The following is a 21,559-nucleotide window of genomic DNA, read 5'->3' as shown; positions in this document are numbered from 1 at the left end:
GATTTCAATATAAGAGGAAGGCAAAAGAAATTCCCAAGATGACAGCTGTGCAGTAGGCCTTAAGAACAACTAGTGCACCTGGGAGTGGCAGGCTGGAAGGTTCTAGGACAGACATCTCCAAGAGAAACTAAAACCAAGAGAGTAACTGCTTGTGTTTGACCATACTGAGAGATTTTTCAGTTCTGTCAGAGTACAGGGATAAACCAACGGTAGCTACATAGAAAACCAAGCAATTAAAAAACCAAAATATGGCAAATATTACATTTAGGCTAAGCAAAGAGTGATCTCCCATCCAAAAGATGGAGAAGTATAATTATAGTTCAATTCAGCTGTGAATAGGAGTTTTACAGTTATCATGGTATAGACAGGGATCACTGATTTAGTCAAGTATTGTGATGTAACTATATTACATGAGTGGGAGAAAGGGGATTTTGTATGCATTTACGGTGTGGGGAGAGTTGTTGGGTGAGGTAACATAAGATAATAAATCCTCATCTTCTACAGTAGGACATCAAAAGTTAACTGAACTAAAAAATCAAGAAGTAGTGCAAGCATGGAGAAGTAAAAAAAGCTAAAACAATGTAAATTGGAGGGAAGTGAGGGATGGGAAGGTGTGGGGCAGGATGCTGCTGCTTTCTCTTATAAGCACTGCAGCACTTGTCTTTTTCAATTATGTGTATATAGTATTTTCCTAAAAACAAAATTAAACTTAAAAATCTATAAAAATAAAAGATTCCCAAGGGCCTAACAAGTCACTTTTAGTTTTAAAAGTCTGGATAATCACCTGAATCATCTCTTGAACAAGAGGAATCATACATGTAGCACATGTAAATAAGTGTTGTTTCAACTCCAAATTGTCCCCATATGAAGAGCCAAATTATCTACATTTTAGTATAGGGTACATGAGAAGCTCTCTCAAAAAGCCAGAACATATAAACCAAATGTTTTCAATTTATCAGATTGGACTGAATTTACACTATTGTAACTGACATGTAACTTTTCAGGAACATATATAAAGTTAGTTCGATCTGTTGGGCAAACAGATAGGATTATTCATTTATCTTTCATTAGCTGATAATTAATGGAATTAAGTGCCTGAATCAAAAGAACAGATATAGTTTGTATAAGTGAAATTACCTGAAGAAAGTCACGAAGAACTGTACCAGGTCCATAAAATTGCTGTGCTGGGAGAAGGCAATCTGCGACAGAGAAACAAGTAGTGTGATTAGTAGGTTACAAAACAGCACCATTAACTCAGCCTTCTTGGTTCAAGAGTTAAGCTGAAAGGCATACTTTAAATTTTCAAGAAGAGATTAATGAAATTTTTTTCACTTGAGGAAAAGTGCCTCATCCCTTTAGTTTCTTTTCTTGCTTAACTGCCTACCTAAAAGTACTATTCTGAGGCTTCAACACAAACCCCTACAGCATCCCTCTGCTCTTGACATCAGATCTGCGTTCCTTTAGTCTGACTGTGAAGACCCTCCTACATGAAAACCCCAATGACAAGCAAGGCAGTTTGCTTGCCCCTTGTGCCTTCATCGAGACAAACGCTCTCCTCGTCTGCTTCAAATTCCAACTCCTGGCGCTACTCTGAGGTGGATAGCCTCATCTTGTGCCCTTCATCTCTTTGACACTTATGTGCTCAGTGTGTACTCACTTTAGGATAGCGTCCTTTTATTTATTTTTTAACCATATCTCAAGTTCTACCACACTGAATATCATCTGACCATCAATATAACACCAGTTAAATAATTTTATTACGTAGTTAACAGTCTTTATACCAAGAATATAAAAATCCCTAATGTAGTTCATCAAATCTAAGACACCACTAAGAGAGGCATTATTTTGTGTACTATTAAGAAAAAACACTGCCAATTAAACTATGACATAATGCTTTTAAAATCATTGACTGTAAGATGCATCATGATTTCAGAGATATTAGAATATGAAACAATGTGCACCTCAAGATTTATTACTAAGTATGACAATTGTGTCCTTATTATTACCTATGATACATGTAGTACTAGCCAGATGTTATGGTGTGTTCCCCGGTTTTTTAAGGGAACACAGCCCTCCTTGGAGAGAGAATGGTACTACAAAAGAAACAATCATTGAATAAGATGATAAGTGTTCAAGTACAGACACTAAGTTTGACAAGAATCACAGATACAAATGATTAACATCTTGTTTTCCTAATCCCACCCAACACCCCACCTTTGTCAACCCCTATCCTATGGTAATGCAAGAAAAGTGCTAAGCCCAGGCCCCAGTACAGTGACAAGACAATGCTGCGTTCTTCTTACAGCAGATGCACAGAGGCAGAAGAGGCTTCCACTGTTGCCTTTTTGATGGTCGTTGTCTCTTTTCTTTTCTTTTTTTACTGAGGAAGATTCATCCTGAGCTAACATCTGTTGCCAATCTTCCTTTTGCTTGAGGAAGATTCTCCCTGATGTAACATCTGTGCCAACATTCTTCTATTTTGTATGTGTGTCGCCGCCACAGCACAGCTGCTGACAAGTGGTGTAGGTCCATGCTCACAAACCAAACCCGGGCTGCTAAGGCGGAGTGCGCAGAACTTAACCACTAGACCACGGGGCTGGCCCCTTATTTTCTTTCTGATGTTCCATAAATAAAGTTCCAATACTACCTAAACTGAAGTTTTTGTGATCTCCTTCTAGCCACCATTTATAATCAGAAATACAAAGATACAGAGATTTCATATCATAGATAAGGAGAAACCCACTGCTTTTCCTTCATTTATTACAGTAACCAGTCTTAAATAAGAAGGTTCCCTGACAGAAGGTAAGCTGCAGAATATGGCCTCAGTTCTCACATAAAAGCTTTTCAATAAGACTGAAGAAGAACGATTATATAAACAAGGTTATTCAATCTTAAGGAATGAAGATTCCAGGTTACAACACATAAAGAAGGAGAAGGAAACAGATTCTAGTCCATCCAATTCTGTTTAGATTTTAATCTTTTAAAACATTAGTACGTCCTCAGAGTTTCAACTTAAAGAAATCCATGAGATCCTTTTACTTGTTGTGGGGTGCTAAAAAGTTTGGATGCTAATGGCGCCTTCTGAAAAACTATCAGGTGTCCATATGCCCTGTGCCACGTAATACTCCTCAGGGCAGCTCCCCCAGCTCTAGGATCCCAACCATTAGCCTGATTTCTTGCTAAAGCAGGGTGGTACCACGTTCATGTCCAATTTAAAATCATAAAGAATCTATATAAACTGGCTGCCAGTGTGGCTGGTACCCAAGACTCACATTACTCTATAAGGGGTCCTCTTTTGTTGAATGTTTATCATCTAAGTCTCCACAGTTACAAGGTTTTATACGGAAGCAAAAGTCAACATAAAAACATTTATGAATGGACTGACCACTTAGAAACATCTAGCCCTGCTTAACACCCCACCCACTGTGTCAGTCTTTGTTGATTAATCTTTCATTGATAGGGTGATGAACTTATTGTCCAAATTGACAACTTCTGAGAGTGAAGGAGAGTGCTATTAAAAATCACACTAGGATAACAGGCAGGAATTGGGCTGACCTACTCACAGACTGTCAGACAACACAAACCAACTGCAAAATCAACCTTGCAAAAGACGAGATTTTAGTGAAAGCAATGTTGGATAATTGATCACACTGACAAAGACTCGCTCAAATTATCAACAGAAGAGGGATGAAGGATAAAGACATAAGTCTTTCAAAATACTCCGAATAGGATTAAGAGAGGATCTTGGGAAAACTGATGATGCCCTTGACTATTTTTAAATCACGCTGTGAAGTCAAATCTGAAGTGAAGGACTCATTCATGCTGTCTTATCTCTGAGCACCATCTGGACAACTGAAGCCACACCTCTATCTTCTTATCTTGTGCAACTTTTCTTCACAGCCCTCATATGTACATTTATTTATGGTCTTTTTGTTCCACTAGAAAATAAAATCTGTGAGGAACTTTGCCACTGACTACTATCCCTACTGCCTAAAGCAGTGACTGGCATGTAAGAAGTGCTTAATAAATATTTGCTGAATAAATGAATATGATAATCAGAAAAATAATGACCCCACTTCCCCCTAAAACTCACTAAGACCTAACTGAGTTTTCTTTCTTCTAAGAATTGGCTCATGGTTGCAACCATAATTTAAATTTGTTAACTGTAAAATTAAAATTAACATTTTTCATCCTTTTGAGTTTCATTTTCTAAGATAATATCCTAATCAGACCTTTCTTTCATGATTTATTATGAAAATGTTGAAATGTGTTTGTGGGCTTTTCTGATACTGAAGATAATGAGGACTTCCTATAATAAAATCTATTTAATACAAAGAAGAAAATCTCGTTGCTATTTATAAATGAAACATGACATCATTCTTCTCCCTTTCCAAACAGTAGATATCACTCTCCACACTCCAGGAAATCTATAATTTTTGTCCCCTTACATTTCCACGACCTGCTGCTGACTCAACTTCCAGCAATATGTTTGGATAAGGTGTGCCTGCCCAGGGGGCTTTCTGGCCGTGTCAAATAAATTCTGAAAAATGAAACTCAGAAGCCCAGTTAGCCCCAAGATTTGGGGTAGGATATTGTGGACCTACACTATCTAAACACTAATTTTGTGCTTCAGCCAAACAAATATTTTCAGGTGGCTGGACCACTACTGTACGTGATCCTTCCGTCACCAGAGTGTCTTCCCTGCCCATCTGCAGCGTGGGTCCTCCCCGCCCCTCGCGGCCCAGCACAAACGCTCCCTCCCTCATTCAGGAGCCCTGTCCTCCAATGGGAATTGGCTCTCTCTTCTCTACAATCTCTCAGCACTTGATCCACTTTCCTTTCAGAGTATGAGATCATCATATGCTATCTACCTTATGCTACGGCTGTGTACACAGAGATTCTTGGAAAAGAAGATTCCTGTATTCCTTTGTCTATAAAAATATCAATTTCTGACTTTTTAACTGTTGTTGCAGGAGAAAGAATAAAAAGGTAATGCCCTATCTCCTACACAAGAACAGATACACCTTTGTATTCCAATAACTAGACCATGGTTCTCAAACCTTGGAGAGCTTCAAACAAAGTCTGAATCCCGGGCCTATTCCTACTCCTGTAGCTTTAAGCTCCCCAGACGACTCTGATGCAGGTGTCCAGAGGACACACTTTAGGAAACTCTGAAATAAGGAATTATAAAAAAAAATCCCTTCCCTCGCTCCTTCCCCTGAACCATTTCTTTCTCATTTCAAGAACTGTACTGAAAAAATTCGTCATTTTTACTTGGAAGGTTTGGCCCCAAAAGAAATTAATTTGGATCCTCCCCAGCGGTGCGGGCAGGGGTGAGGGGAAGGATGAGGGTAGAGGAAGAGAGGATAGTGCTTTGAAACAAAGAGAGAGGCATGGCCCAAACCTTGAGACCAGGAAATGGAGGGAATGGAGGGAAAGGGAGGGAATGGAGAGGATGTTTTAGAATTTTGAAAGTGCCAGAGAATATGGAGTGATTGCATGGTTGGCCTGGGGAGGCTCTGGGGCCTCAGCATTTATTCTGTGCCCAAGCCTGTCACATGGGAGTGAGGACAGCTGCCTTCAAACAAACCTCGTGGCTATGGGCCAGAGTACCAGGATCAGCAGTCAATGAATGAAGATCAGAGGGCCTTCCTCCAGATCTCTGGACTCAGTTAAGCCTGCAGGTTTCTGCATGTCTCGGAGAGAAGGGTATGGAGCTCTGTGAAAACAGGGGCTGAGAACGAATTTCTGATCAACTATGGTGGGTAAAGGCTAAGCCCAAGCATACTCTAGTTTTTTTCGTGTGTGTGAGGAAGATCAGCCCTGAGCTAACATCCATGCTAATCCTCCTCTTTTTTTTTTGCTGAGGAAGACCGGCTCTGAGCTAACATCTATTGCCAATCCTCCTCCTTTTTTCCCCCAAAGCGCCAGTAGATAGTTGTAAGTCACAGTTGCACATCCTTAGAGTTGCTGTATGTGGGACGCCGCCTCAGCATGGCCGGAGAAGCGGTGGGTCGGTGTGCACCCGGGGTCCGAACCCGGGCCGCCAGTAGCGGAGAGTGCGCACTTAATCGCTAAGCCACGGGGCCGGGCCCCCAAGCATACTCTAAAAATAAGAAAAATAAGACATTTCTTATACTCAACTACCACGGAATAAATTTTTTTTTAACATATGTATTTTGCATCTACTATGTGCAATCCACAAAGTAGGTACTCAAAAACTTAAGTGAATGAATGGATAAATGAATATTGAATGAATAGAAAAAGACCACTGTTTAATACAGGAGGTTTGAAGAGAGAGAAGGAAGGACCTCTAATTTGCCTTTATCTTCTCCACCAAGCACCAGCTTTACTGCTAGGAGCATGCAAGACAGGGAGAGGATGGGTAAGAACAGTTGGCTGCCCTGTGAGGTGACGCTTTCTAGCTTCGAGGCAGCACCTGTCAGGCTCTGAGAAAACCCAAGGTCTCTGTGTGCCTGGCAGAATCTCTGTGGGCTGCTCCCATGGCCCCCTGAGGCTCAGCTCCACCCAGTCTGGGAGCCTGTCCAGACCAGGGCCCCTCTGCAACTTGACTCTCTCTGAGAGGCCAGGCTCTGCAGACACTGAAGATCTCACATCAGGACTAAAGAGGGCCTAAGTGGCCATAGCTGCCATCTGGGCTCCTGGCTTCACCATGCCAATCTTGCCACACAGTTCTGGACACTGCAAGGCTGGAAGCCAGGAGAGGACTGATTCCTCCCATAAGAACTTAGGCCTGTCTACAGATTTCCACTCAGGCCTCAGCTGTGCCAAGGATGAAAGATTCTGTGACTACTGGCTGAGCATATTCTAATCTGTGTCTAATGCTGCCACCTCCTTAAGTTTTGCTGTGACAAAAAATATCTTCGAAAAACCAAAGTTCTTTATGGAATTCTCTGTTGAGACCACAAGCCCTGGACTGGATCCCAGTGCCTATCACCTGGCCTCACACACTACCCACCTAACGCTGGTTTGTGCTGGCACAGAAACTGTATACCCAAGCTCTGGTCGGAGCTTCAAGGCCAGTTAATACCCTTGAGCCACTCATTCCTGACGTGCAAGCTAACACTCACCATCTGTCCACTCCCAACTACCCACCTCAATACTGCTCTGTGCTTTCTTCCCCAAATTTCCTTCCAGCCATTCCTTTTCACCACTCTCCAGAATTCTTATTCCATTTTATCATGTTCATTCATAATTTAAAAATCATTAAGAACTACATACACTTGGTTGAAATATCAACAAGTACCAAAGGGCTAATCATGCAAAGCAATGGTTCCTGCTCCCTCTCTTAAGACTTCTCTCCAAAGGACCCCACCTTCAATTATATTTCTTTTCATTTCTTCTTGGGGTTACCTTTTAATCACTAATACTTTTATTTTAATTTGTTATTTCTTGATTAGCCATTTTAGGCATCGCTTACTGACTTCCTACCACAATAGAAGGTGATTTAGGCCATCATCCCCTCCCTTCCTTTGGATATAGTTACATCACTGTTTTTAGTGCCTCTGCTAGTTTGTGTCATTATCCTGAGGGTGATGGTGATAGAAAGGCGTCAACAGACAGGAAATGGATATAGGACACTTGGATACAGGGAGAGGATGTACCTCTTACCCACAAACAGCTGCAGGAGACAGTGCAGCCACAGCCCACTGGAAGGCAGCTTCCCAGGCCTCACAGCCCACAGGGAAGAGCCCTCGGGCCTCAGACGCACCCCTGCCTGGGGGTGAAGTCAGTAGCTCTCGGGAAGCTCCTTTTGCCATTTTCACCAGGGTGAGGTGTGCTGGGCTGAAAAAAGAGGCTGAGAGAGAGGGGTTTTTGCTCCTGACCCCAGATTGTTCTAGAGACTACCCAACAGTGGCCAATAGCTGGTAAAACCCTAGTACAATGCAGTGTGCTTCCTGCAAAGTAAGACAGAAGGTCAGTTCTGAGATGTGCTATGTTCCAGCTGGCCTAGGCTGCAGGTCCAGCTGAGGTATATTCCTGTAGCTACTTTTAGGAGTTTAAATAATAGACTTGGACCTTTATTTCTTGTTCTATCACCTGTATTATCTTTTTTCATGGAAAATTTAAAACTTTTTAAAAACTAGAGAAAATAGTATAATGAACCCAATGTGCTCATCACCAGCTTTAATAATTACCAGCTCATGGCCAATCTTATTTCATCCATACTCTACCCACTTTCCCCACGATCATATTATTTTGAAGCAAATCCCAGACTTCCTATCATTTCATTCTTAAGTATTTCAATACAGATAGTATCTCTTAACTACCTCTTTGTAAAATTAGGGATGTTTGTGTCCTCATCCCTTCCTTTTCTGCTATCTCTCAACTCTTCTGACAAAATTCCAACCTAGAACAATTCAATCCTCTAACATCACACTGCATAGACTGAAGACAACACATTCTGGTCTCTAACTCCAGCTGGCTCCTTAGCACTGGTCAGCAATCACTCTGACAATATCAAAAAAAGCTGTCAGCACCTTTATAAAAGTTACAGAAGTTGCAAAAAAGAAGTAAGTTTTTTTTTAGGTTTTTTTTTCTTTTTTTGAGGAAGATTGGCCCTGAGCTAACATCTGTTGCCAATCTTCCTCCGTTTTTCTCCCTAAAGCCCCAGTAGATAGTTGTATGTCATAGTTGTACATCCTTCTAGTTGCTCTATGTGGGACGCCACCTCAGCACGGCTTGATGAGCGGTACGTAGGTCCGCGCCCAGAATCCGAACCGGCAAACCCCAGGCTGGCGAAGCGGAGCACGCGAACTTAACCGCTACGCCACCGGACCAGCCCCAGAACTAAGTTCAGATATCGACCCTAAAGCTGTTGTACCTACAACTATGCATCCATCTAGTACACGTTTCTGGAGCGTCTACAGTTTATTAACACTATGCCATGACACTGAGGACACAGAAATATAAAACATAGTCTTTGTCCTTATGGAAATCTTTGTATAGTGAAAAACCAGACAAGTCTACAGCTGTGGTGGCACACATGCGGAAGGGAAGTTGATATGGGGTATGCCTAAGGGTTATCAGATGGACCCTCTTCTAGGTTTCTAAACAAGAATTCTACCTGAACTCCCCAACTCAGGCCTGGCTCCTTCCAACCCATTCTCCCAACTGCTGTCAGAGGAGTCTTTCAGAAACACTGATCTTGGGTCACTTCTTGGCTTAAAACATTTTAATGACTCCCAGTAGTTTTCAGGCTACAGTTCAAATCCCTCAGCTGAAACTTCCAGTCTCTTCATGACAGCCTCTGCCTTGCTCTCCAGCATCTTGCTCACAGCACTGTCACTTCAGCTCTGCTTCACTCATGGTAGATCTTGAAATTGATTGGACATGTCCTTTCCCCACCCCAAACACCCCCACTCCTTGACCTCATGTTCCCCAGGACTCAGCTCTGGTGTTGCCTCTCTTCACTCTGACTCAGGTGACACGGAACACTCCTCTCTTCTTCCAGGGATCCCAGGAGCACAAGGGCACACCCCACCACCCGGTGTCTGATATAGCTCCCGCTGTCCATTCATGGCTGCTGCTCTGGGCCAGAAAGTCTGCTAAGTGAGTGGATGTTACAGGAAGCCTAGCGGGTCCTAGCTATGGAGATAACAAGAAAGAGGTCTGCTAGAGACGGAGATTTATCCGTCCCAACCACAGGTGGTGTTCACAGATACTGTGGATGAGACTGTCCAGGGAGAAAGGGTCCAGAGGAAACCCAAGGGAACAATGGCATTGAAGAGCTGAGAAGAAACAGCCAAAGCCACAGGTGAAAAGCAGAAGAGAGACTTTCAAGAAGGAATCATAAATAATGATCATAATGAAAATCACAAGGTAGTACAAGAATCCTAAATGCCACTTGAAACAAAGACTATACTTTAAGTAGTATAGTTATAAATCTATTTCATGGGTTTATATTTAAAACTCTTAAGGTACAGATATCTAACACCAGGAGGTATGTATTATATAATTATTATTATATAATTATTATTATACAATATAAACATTAAAAGTCTATCTGACATTATTCATAATAGCCAGAGTGAAAGCAACTCAAGTATGCATCAAGAGATGAATAAACAAAAGTGGTATATCAATACAATGGAATATTATTCAATCTTAAAAGGGAATGAAGTACCGAAACATACTCAATATGGATGAATCTTGAAAACATTTTGCTAAGTGAAAGATGCCAGTCACAAAGGACCACATATTATGTGATTCAATTTATATGAAATGTCCAGAACAGGCAAATCCATAGAGACAGAAGGTGGACTGGTGGTTGCCAGCGGCTGGGGAAAGGGAGGAATGGGAAGTGACTGCTAATGGATACGGAATTTCTTTTTGGGGTGATGAAAATATTCTAAAATTGATTGTGGTCATGGTTGCACAACTCTGTGGATACACCAAAACCCACTGAATTGTGTGCTTTAAATGGGTGAACTGTATGGTATGTGAATTATATCTCAATAAAGCTGTTACTAAAAAAAGTGTATCTGAGTCAACAAAAGTTTCATACATCCTTGCTCAGTATAGCAATCCTGTTAGCACCCATAAACATAACTCTAAAACCAAAATGAATGCCCAGTTCTCAATACAAATCTGTGTTGCCTTCACTTGTGAACACTAGCCTCTTACATAAACTAGCAGCTGAAACACTCAGCATGGAGAGGGCTAACTCTAATATTAGTTCCACATTACAATAACAACCTCTGTTGCAGAGCCAGTACCAAGCGAGAGTCCCAGCTTCACCACCCACCTTCCTACCTCACCACAACATCTGCCTGTCCATTCTCCATCTTGAATACCTACCCTCCAAAACTAAGGGCATGGCTAGGCCAGCGGAGTCCCTGCTTACTGGGGAGAACACTTAGGATTGCTTTCAGAAAGGAGGGGCTGAGGGAGGGGCACTCACCCACAGGAGCAACTGACTAGAAAACAGGCACGACTGGCCCCAACACACCCACCACAGGCCTTTGGCCTTTTCAGTTTGGAGAGTTTTTTTTATTTTAAACTGCATCTACAAAGATTGTTTTAGTTAGTTTCAAATTCCCTCAGTTAGCAGTTATAGGTTTTGATCTGTTCCTAATTACGGAAAAGAATTCTGGGACCCATTCAGAGTTAAGGAACTTGAGTTTAGCATTAGCACTTTTAAAGTACCAATGTTTACATGAATTTCTCAGTAGAGAATTAGATTTCCTGTTATTTTGCTTTAAAAAATGAGAATCAAAGACAAAAAAGGCTTTCGCCTGCATTGAAAGCCACACGGAAACTTAACTAAATGGCCTACACCACACCACTTAGACGTTTCCCTGTTCTCTTCCTTAAATAAGTCTCTACGCTGTTACTGATTTGTACAGTGTCTAAGTGTGCATGGGCGTGATTAAGAGCTAACTATGACTAGAAAAGCGAACACTCAGAGGAAAATCGAGCAATAAAGGAACACACAGCCCCCTTGGTCAAGAATGCGAGCACATCTGCCCAGGCAGATGCAAGCTCAGCCCTCCACACAGCGCACAGCCAGGTACGGTCCCAAGTGCAGAGAGAAGCAGTGTTGATCAGGCGCTCACACAAAGACACCAAGAACACACGATGCCACAGGTCTACTCACACTGTCTGCAAATACTGCAGTTAGTTGCACCAAAGACCAAAAAGACACATTTTCAATAGAACTTACCTGCTTTTTCAAGCAAAGCTTGGCAAACTAAATGGTGAGCACGCCATAGTTTATTTTCAAAAGCACTCCTGAATGTAGCTTTCATAAGTGGATCTTATTCCAGTGAGTGATCCAGCCCAGGTAAAGAGCACCAAAAAAAATCAGGCAGAAAACTGACATCTCTTTGATTCTTAAATTTAAAATTAGTACTTTTTAAAAGTAATCGTGGGGAAGAGATCCCTCTAGAAGGAAATGCTCTAAAATTATTTCAGTGACTTTCAGAGGGGTGGAGCAACAGGGCATTGGGAGGAAAAAAACTGGAACTCCGCATTGGCAAAGCAAGGCTATCTCCAGCACAAAAGCCTGTTTATACGCACGGAGTCCTCTTTCCAAATGGGAAAAGCGTCAGCAGCGTAAGTCAAGATTTTCACTAAGAATCTTAAAAATATTTATTATTTATCATCGTTCAGCTATAAGCAACAAGCCCTGAAGTTCAATCGGATTCAGAATATAATGAGGTATGAAAACAATCTCAGCTTAAAACAAGTCAATAAATGATATTTACTAGAACCCAAATCAAGTATTTTACAAATGTATATGATATATAATTTGATAGTGATAGGAGATGTTACCAAATTGAAATTGTACTGATTGGAGCCTAGAGCTCAACCTCTCTAGGGTCAGACAAACAACCTAAATCCCTGGTTGACCCCCAAGTTTCCTACTACCTTGGTGTGTACACCCTGTATAATCCCATCCCCTTGAGCGTGGGTGGGCTTGACCTAATCAGATGACTCCTTTTAAAAGAGGGTCTAGGGGCTGGCCCGTTGATGTAGTGGTTAAGTTTTCGTGCTCTGCTTTGGTGGCCCGGGGTTCACGGGTTCAGATCCTGGGTGTGGACCTACTCACTGTGCATCAAGCCATGTTGTGGCGGCATCCCACATATAAAACAGAGGAAGATGGGCACAGATGTTAGCTCAGGGACAATCTTCCTCGCCAAAAAGAAAACAAAGAGGGTCTAGAGGTCAGAGCCAGAAGTCAGAAACAGCTGAAGCTTCAGTATATACATCTATATTCATATCTATTTTTGGTCTAAAATTTTTATTTTCCAATGTTATACAAACGGAATTACACAGTATATAAATTTCTAAGATTTTTTTTTCCCACTCAGCAAAATTTCCTTGGGATTTATCCCAGTTGTTGTATCACTAGTTTGTTTCTTTTTTTGCTGAGTATTATTCCATGATATGTATATAGCATAGTTTATTTAACCATTCACCTGCTGAAGAATACTTGAGTTGTTTCCAATTTGTGGCTATTATGAATAAAGCTGCTTAATATTGCTGTACAGGTACTATAAACATTGGCGTACAAGTGTTTGTATGAACATCAGTTTTTATTTCTCTGGGATAAATGCCCAGGAATGCAACTGCTAGATTGTACAGTAAGTGCAAGTCTAGTTTTACAAGAAAACGCCAAACTATTTTCCAGAATGGAAAATTCTTACTTTCCCACCAGCTATGTATGCAGGGTCCAATTTCTCTGCATCCTCTCTAGCATTTGATTTTATCACTATTTTTAATTTTAGCCATTTTGATAGGTGTGTAATGATATCTTATTGTGGTTTTAGTTTGTATTTCTTTAATGGCTTTTGATGCTGAACATCATTTCATGTGGTTATTTGCCATATGTATATCCTTTCTGGAAATGTCTCTTCATGTCTTTTGTCTATTTTCTAATTGGATTGTTTTTTAATGTTGAGTCTTGAGAGTTTTTCTTATATTTTAGATACAAGTGCTTTGTCAGAAATATGGTTTGCAAATATTTTCTCCCAGTCTGTAGCTTGTCTTTTCATCCTCTTACTAGCGTCTTTCACAGAGAAAAGCTTTTGGTTTTGATGTGGTCCAATTTATTAATTTTTCCTCTTATGGATCATGTTTTTGTTGTCAAGTCAAAATATTTTGCCTACCCCTAGGATGCAAAGATTTTCTCCTATTTTTTTCCCTAAAAGTTTTATAGTTTTATATTTAAATCTGTGATCCATATTGAGTTAATTTTTGTGTAAAATGTGAGCTTTAGGAGGAGTTCATTTATTTGCCTATGGTTGTACAATTATTCTAGCACCATTTATTGAAAAAGCTGTCCTTCCTCCATGGAATTGCCTTTGCACTTCTGTCAAAAATCAGTTGGACATACTAAATGTGGCTCTATTTCAGCATTCTTTGTTCTATTCCATTGATACCTGTCTATCCCTCCACATATAACTTGATTACTGTAGCTAAATAGCAAGCTTAACATTGCGTAAGTGATTCCTCTCACTTTATTCCTATTTTTCAAAACTGTTACGGCGGGCCGGCCCCATGGCGTAGCGGTTAAGTGCGCGCACTCCACTACTAGCGGCCTGGGTTCGGATCCCGGGTGCGCACCCACGTGCCGCTTTTCCCGCCATGCTGAGGCCGAGTCCCACATACAGCAACTAGAAGGATGTGCAACTATGACATACAACTATGTACTGGGGCTTTGGGGAAAAAACAAAAAAACAAAAAAAACAAAAACTGTTACGGCTATTCTAGAATCTTTGCCTTTTCATATAAATTGTAGAATAAGCTTGTCTATATCTACCAAAAAAATCTTGCTGTGATTGCCTTAAACTTTTTTTATTGAGCTAAAAAATATGATAAAATCTATCATTTTAACCGTTTTTAAGTGTATGATTCAGTACACTTAAGCACAGATTAGATAAAAGGATAGAGTGAACAACTCTGTGTCAACACATTTGAAAACATATGAAATAAATTACTATCTAGAAAAAACTATCTTAAGTGACTCAAATAAAAAGAGAAAATCCAAAATATCCTAGAACTACTCAAGAAGTTGAGCGGCTGGGCTGATGGCATAGTGGTTGGGTTCGTGTGCTCTGCTTGAGCAGCCCAGGGTTCGCGGGTTTGGATCCCGGTGCGGACCTACACATCACTCATCAAGCCATGCTGTGGTGGCGTCCCGCATAAAAAACAGAGGAAGACTGGCACAGATGTTAGCTCATAGACAATCTTCCTCAAGCAAAAAGAGGAGGATTGGCAACGAATGTTCAGGGCCAATCTTCCTCACTGAAAGAAAAAAAAAAAAAAGAACGCTCAGGCACCAAGCGGCAACCAGCCTCCTGACCCACTCTGTGCTCTGGGGTTGGCCCAGGCCCATGCCAGGGCCCAGTGGCCACTGAAGGATGCCCTACTCCCTGGCCACCGGGGCCTGCGCATCAGGACCACTGCGGCCTGCATGCCCAGACAAGCCAGTTTGAGCCTCCACTGCCTCAACCAGATTCTGAATGTCAAAAAGCAGAGTGTCTGTCTGGTGAACTTGAGGACAACAGGAACTTTGGGAGACCCGGGCTCTCTAGATGAGACCACCTATGAAAAACTGGCAGAAGAGACACTGGACTCCTTAGCAGAGTTTTTTGTAGACCTTGCAGACAAACCTTACACATTTGAAGACTATGATGTCTCCTTTGGGAGTGGTGTTTTAACAATTAAACTGGGTGGAGATCTGGGAACCTATGTGATTAACAAGCAGACCCCAAACAAGCAAATCTGACTATCTTCACCATCCAGTGGACCCAAGCATTATGAATGGACTGGAAAAAACTGGGTGTACTCCCACGACAGTGTGTCTGTCCTTCCACGAGCTACTGACCACAGAGCTGACTAAGGCCTTAAAATCCAAACTGGACTTATCTTCCCTGGCCTATTCTGGAAAAGGCACCTGACACCCAGCCTAAGTCTAAAGACATTAAAAGCTACAAAGCCAAAAAAAACAGAAGTTGAACCAGCAGTTTAAAAAAATATCTCTACAAATAAAACACCAGAATCAAATGATTTTACAGAAGAGATCTACCAAATATTTAAGGTTCACATAATTCTAATATTATATAATCTCTTCTAGAAATGTGAAAGAGAGAAAACTCCCCAATCTATAATTATTAAAGGTTAGTTTAATCTTGATATAAAAACCATAAGAAGGATAGGAAAGAATAATTATCAGACATTCTCATTCGTGAAGTAGATACAAAATTCTAACCAACTTATTAGTAAACTGAATCCAGCAATGCATAAAGTAAGAAAATAATACATTATGCCCAAGTCAAGTTTATCTCAGGAATGCAACTGATTTCCAGGGTCCCGGCTTGTGCAATAGGACGAATAGTGGTGCCATTCACTGAGAAAGGAGGGGTTTGGGGCTAAGATCACAAGAACGACTATACGCTGAGTGCAGGAAGCTTGTAAATGTCCAGGTAGAGATGTCTAGGCAGCAACCAAGAATACTGTTCTGGAGCTCAAGTGGAAGCTGGGCTGGGGACAGGGCACTGAGAATTACCAGTACAAAAGTAGTACCACAAGTCCGACACAAGCAGGATGGAATTACCCAGGGAAACTGTGTGAGATGAAGACAGAGAGAACTAAGGCCTGAATCCCAGATGCTCCCAATGTTTAAGGAAGAAGACTCTAAAAAGATTGGCCAGAGAATCAGGGAAAGACAGGACCGGGAAGGCAAGAAAGACAGTAACTCAAATCATGCAATGAGAAGAAGGGGACTGAAGAACTCAGACACTGGAGTCCACCATGACAGGGCAGTTTCAGGATGTGGTGAGGGAAGAAGGAAGACTGTTGTGGGTTGATGTGTGAATAGATAAGAGGAAATAGAAATAGATAATTTGGTCAATGTTACAAGAAGACTGGCTGAAGAGGCAAGTAGTGTTCAAGAGCAAAGGGAGAAGTAGATTAGAGGATGAACAAATCTGTAGACCATCTAGACAGGAAAAAGAAAGAGGGTGGTGAGTAAAGATATAACACAGAGCCTGTCCCTCACATTCCAGAAAGGAAAAGACTGTTCTTTAGTCACAGTCACAGGCATGAACACAAAACCACTAGAACTAGATTTCAAATCTATCCTAATTGATCATTGACGACTTGCTTCAGTTGATCATGGAAGTCGGCAAACAGACCAGTGCAGTGACCACACTTCCATGGCTAAAGATGAACCAGTCCCTGAAAGTCCACTCATCCCTGAACTCCACATTTACCCAAAATGAAGGGGGTAAAAGTGGAAAGTACTGAGGCAAGGACTCGAGGACAGTGGCAGATGATTATGAAAAGCACAAATTGGGCCATGGGTCTTAGAGAGAGGGAGAGCAGTGGACCCTTGAGAAAAGGAGCAGGTTAATAACAGCAGTGGCTGCAGCAGGGGACATGAACTCTTAGACCTACCCTTTCAGGTCACATGCACAAAGAATCTGAGACTTGGAGAGGCTCCATGATTTGTATAGGAGTGATCCAGGACTCAAAAGCCCATGTCTGTCTGACTAGAAAGTCTACGTTCTTAAGTTCGACCTTACACTGCCTCCTGTTACACTCCATCCTAACCTCCTTTAAACTCTGATAGCACTTGGGGGATCTTTTCATATGGCACTTTCCACACTCTGGCTTTCACTGGTTATATGTGTGTTTGTTTCACCTACACCCACTTTACTCACTCCAGAATTAAAACTCTTTCTGTAGCTCTACAGGCTTTTACATGGCAAGTGCCCATTGAAGAAATGAATACAGTTATAATTACCAAATTTGTTATATGCCATCTTGTTTTCAAAGTGCTTATAAATTTCCTTCATAAGTGATTTAAGCCATCCCCCCTACAGTCTTCTTTACGATATTCATGTGCTCAGCACTCCTTTGCCATAGATATTACAAAGGCAAAGCAATACTGTACATCTCATTTACCGCAAGTACTAAATTAGTGAATTTAGTCTCTGCTAAAGAGATTTCACCATGTCTGCAGGTGAGACCAAAAAGCACTTCTTACCTGAATTTTGATGGGCCAGGTGAAATTACTGACATACACAAAGAAAGTGATGTTTGGGTGGTTGCGAAAATCAAACTTCTCATTAGAGAAGCTATCTTTGTACTCCTTAATGTTGGTTTTCGAAACAACAGGCATCTCTTCTCCAGCCTGGGTTCCAGCTGTTCGGAAGAAAAGCATGAAATAGAAGAGACTTTTTTTGGACAGGATCTGCCCTCATTAATAATAAGGATAATAGCATTTACTAAACACTGACTAAACACTGACTATGTTCCAGGAACGGCTTTTAACAACTCTATCTCATTTAATCCTAACAACAATCTTATTATTATCCTTATTTACAGATCAGGAAACTGAGGTTCACAGAAATTAAGTAACTTGGCTCAGGTCACACAGCCAGCAAGAAGTGGAGCTGGGATTTGAAGCGGGGCAAGCTGATACAAAAGTCCATGCCTTTAACCAGAATGGTTTTACCAGGAACCCCTGCCAACTCCCCTCCACTGAAACAGGCTACCTGTGTTAGAGAAAATACGGATACCACTAGTATCCTATTAACAAGCAATCGCATTATCTCTGCCCACAACACTTCAATTTCTTTGCATTTCCCCTTTACATCTGTTTGGCAGTGCTCAGATCCCCTATACCAGGCACACTGATTCACCCCTCACTTCCTAACTAGCAGTGACCTTAAGTCTCAACAGTAGCGGAGACGAAAGAGCAAGAAATGTCACTCAGTCCCTTCTGCTACCAGCTACAACTGTATTTAAGTCCCTCCAATGTGGTATAAACCCATCCTATTCCCACACAGTCCTTCAACATTCCATATTCTCCCTTAGCCAGGAATTCTAGTGTCTATAAAGATTCATGAAATGGACTTTCCCCATGTCTGAGTTAAATCCTATGACTAGAGCCCAGACTGTCAGGTCCTCATTGAGACAGTCTTTGCAAATCATTCACACGCTCAGAGAGGCTGCCTTTTTCCAGACAAATGCTCCAATAATTCAGACATCTTCTTAAATGTCTCTCCTCACTGCAAGTTTCTGAACTTTTCCTGAATTCTATACAATCTTTTAAGACATGATAACTATAAAGTGATGTGCAAAGGTAACGTTCTTATTTTGTATCAGTCTAACTCATCATGTTTTGACCAAAAAATATTGTAATAGTAATAATGATGGTGAAATATAGCTAAATTCTCATTTAGTAAGAATTTACCAAGTTTCAAGCACTACATTGAGTATTTCATTTATTATCTCTACACTCTACATGGTGAGGTGTTTTTATTATCCCATTTTATACACAAGGAAATTGGCTCGGAAAGCTCAAGTAACTTGCCCAACAGCATAGTAAGTAACAGGCAGAATTCAAACCCAGGTCTGTCAAGCTATGTTCTTAACCACTACATTAGGCCCACTCTACTTCTTTTTGTTTTTTTGTGAGGAGATCAGCCCTGTGTTAACATCTGCCAATCCTCCTCCTTTTTTTGCTGAGGAAGACTGGCCCTGGGCTAACAATCATGCCCATCTTCCTCCACCACTCTATTTCTTTAGTAGATTTTCTGCCCAACAGATCTTTAGTGAATCATATAAGAGAAGCAAGACAGAAAAAGCCGTGCTCTTAGAGCTTGATTTAATTTTCAAAGTACACTTCCCTGTACCTACTAAAATCTCATTCTTTAAAATGTTTCTGTTTCTTGAAACCATGAGTCATTTTTCACTTCGGAAGCATGGATGTGGATAATGATGATAGAGCAGCAGCTGCAGCAGTGGTACTAGTGGTGGCAGTAGGGCTGGGGTAGTGAGCATGCACTGAGCCTGATATCACAGTAGCCACTAGCATGTAGAACCTAATTTAATCTACACAACAATTCTAGGAGATTTTCTTTACAATGAATAACCCGAAGGTCTAGAGAGGGGTTTAGATACTTGCTCAAGGTCTCCCAGCTAATAAGTGGCAAAAGCAGGATTCAAACCCATCTGTCTGTCTCCAGAGCCCCCTTTCTCAACTCCTACATTTCTCAATCTATTACCTCCACTCAGAAGGTCTTCTCTAGGTATGTCTTTACCTGAGAAACTGGGGGCCCAGGTGATGTTGAGGTTGAAGTTTTTGGAGGCATTGATGAACATGTCCAAATCCCGGTTTTGCTGATGAGAGGTGCAGATAATTAGAAAATTAATTATAAAATTTCCCAGATTTTAAAATAAAGCAGTAATTACATTTTGTTACTTTCAACTTTCTTAATGATAAAACAAGTATTTTACAATGTCTTAAGAGGAACTCACACTTAAAGAGTTAGCAAAATTTCTAACCAATATAAGCAATATACCCCAAATAAATTTCATTTCCCTCCCATTACAGCATATGGAATTTAATGCTTTATCAAATGCCTAACTCCATGAAAAAGGATCTTTTAAAAAGACCCTCACCAGAGCACAGTGACTTACATCCTAGGACCTATGTTAGCAGAGTCAGCCTCCTAAGGATCCTCTGGGCAGCTGTTTCCAAACATCTGGAGAGCCCACTCCTATCAGTAAAGCACTTGATCAAGTGCCCCAATTTATGTGTTTAAAAATAAAACCTATGTACTTCTTAACTGATGGATTATATACAGTGTAAAGTTCTCCAAAATGGAAATGGCTAAAAAAAAAAAAAGCATATAAAGCTACAATAAACTAAATAGAAATAATTTGTATTCATTCATGATTTCAAAAATATTTTTCTCTCACTAAAAATATTATTTCAAGAGAAATATGATTGAATATGCTTTACTAGCTTTGAAAACCTTGTTTACCAAGTAGAGAGACAGCAATTTGAAGAGCTACTTTAATTCATTTTGATTCTTGGTTTCAATGACTGAAAAAGCTATCTCTGAGAAATGTGTGGAGTCAACTGGAAGAAGTGCACTGTTGGCCATGCTGGGGAAATTATAACACTGATTTTTAGTTTTCACTGAAATCTGGCTAATAAATCTCTTTCTTGGGGTTAGAGAATTGTTTTTGCAAATGAATCAGATTTTGTATATTTATATATTAGAAATGGATCCAATCCTGCCGAAATTCTTCATTTTGAAAGATCTTAAAACAGGTTAGAAAATTAAGATTTTTAAGGGTGTTGTTTTGATAGTTTAAAACCTCACCTTTCTCTTTAAAGGACAGCTCAAGTATCTATTTATTTATTTTTAATATTTGCTGGCAGCACATTACTAACAATTACTTCTTTCCATGGAAAGGATTAATAAACTCGAAATTCTAGTGCTTTTGTAAAACACAGAACATACATATTGTATAACGCTATTAAATACTCTGTCATAAGATAAACAGGGAACTCCAAAGAAGCCCAAAGATTTTCATGGTCACTCCCCACCTCATTAAGAAGTATCACAAAGAGTCTACCATGATTATTTAAAATAAAATTAACAGCATCAATTACATCCTGAAGGACTGAACACTTCAACCACTTGCTTACGAATAAGGTAGTAAATAAATTTCATGTGTGGTACTTTTGCTGTAATGTTACCGCAAAATCTTTTTTTTTAAATTCCAGTCAACACAGCCACTCAAATGATATGCCTACACAGTTTTTCCACAAAATATTTTCATTGAAAGTCATTTATTATTTTTACTTAAAAAGCTATTCACTCATGAGACTGTTTCTTTTCTAGTACATCTCTTATTTTTATCATTGAAATGGAACATAAAAAACACATCTTACTTTCATTTAATTGCACAGCAAACACCTTACATTGTGGACTTTGTTCTACTATTGATTTTTTTTTTTAATTCAGTAATGTTTGCTGATAACATTTGTTAACAAAGGAATACACATTGGCTATCGTCATATTGTTTTCTATGCATTATTTGGCATATTTATTGTGACAGGAATGTTGTAATGGTCAATGGCTTTGTGTATGTTGATGAGAAATAAGAAACCTCCAAAGAGGCTCCTAAATAATTCGTCATCAAGTTTAGTAAAATTTCATTACATATTGAAGTGAATATTGAATGACTTTATATTTCATTGAATAAATCTTACAGGTATGTCCTC

General features: G+C 40.4%; 1 protein-coding gene and 1 pseudogene across 2 annotated transcripts in view; one reads left to right on the top strand and one right to left on the bottom strand.

Annotated features, from left to right (window-relative positions):
* The window catches only part of ATRN (attractin), a 167,528-nt gene that overhangs the window by 34,078 nt on the left and 111,891 nt on the right, over positions 1–21,559 (bottom strand). For both annotated transcript variants that reach the window (XM_058563122.1, XM_058563123.1), the window contains exons 23-25: positions 19,581–19,659; positions 17,519–17,676; positions 1,138–1,199 (exon numbers count right to left, since the gene is read on the bottom strand). In XM_058563122.1, the coding sequence (XP_058419105.1) occupies positions 1,138–1,199; positions 17,519–17,676; positions 19,581–19,659 (299 nt within the window). The remainder of the gene's footprint in view (positions 1–1,137; positions 1,200–17,518; positions 17,677–19,580; positions 19,660–21,559) is intronic.
* Positions 11,475–15,428, top strand: LOC131418765 (frataxin, mitochondrial-like; annotated as a pseudogene).

The sequence above is a fragment of the Diceros bicornis genome, chromosome 19 (assembly GCF_020826845.1).
Source record: "Diceros bicornis minor isolate mBicDic1 chromosome 19, mDicBic1.mat.cur, whole genome shotgun sequence".
Classification (NCBI taxonomy): Eukaryota; Metazoa; Chordata; class Mammalia; order Perissodactyla; family Rhinocerotidae; genus Diceros; species Diceros bicornis.
This window is presented reverse-complemented; position numbering and strand designations above follow the sequence as displayed.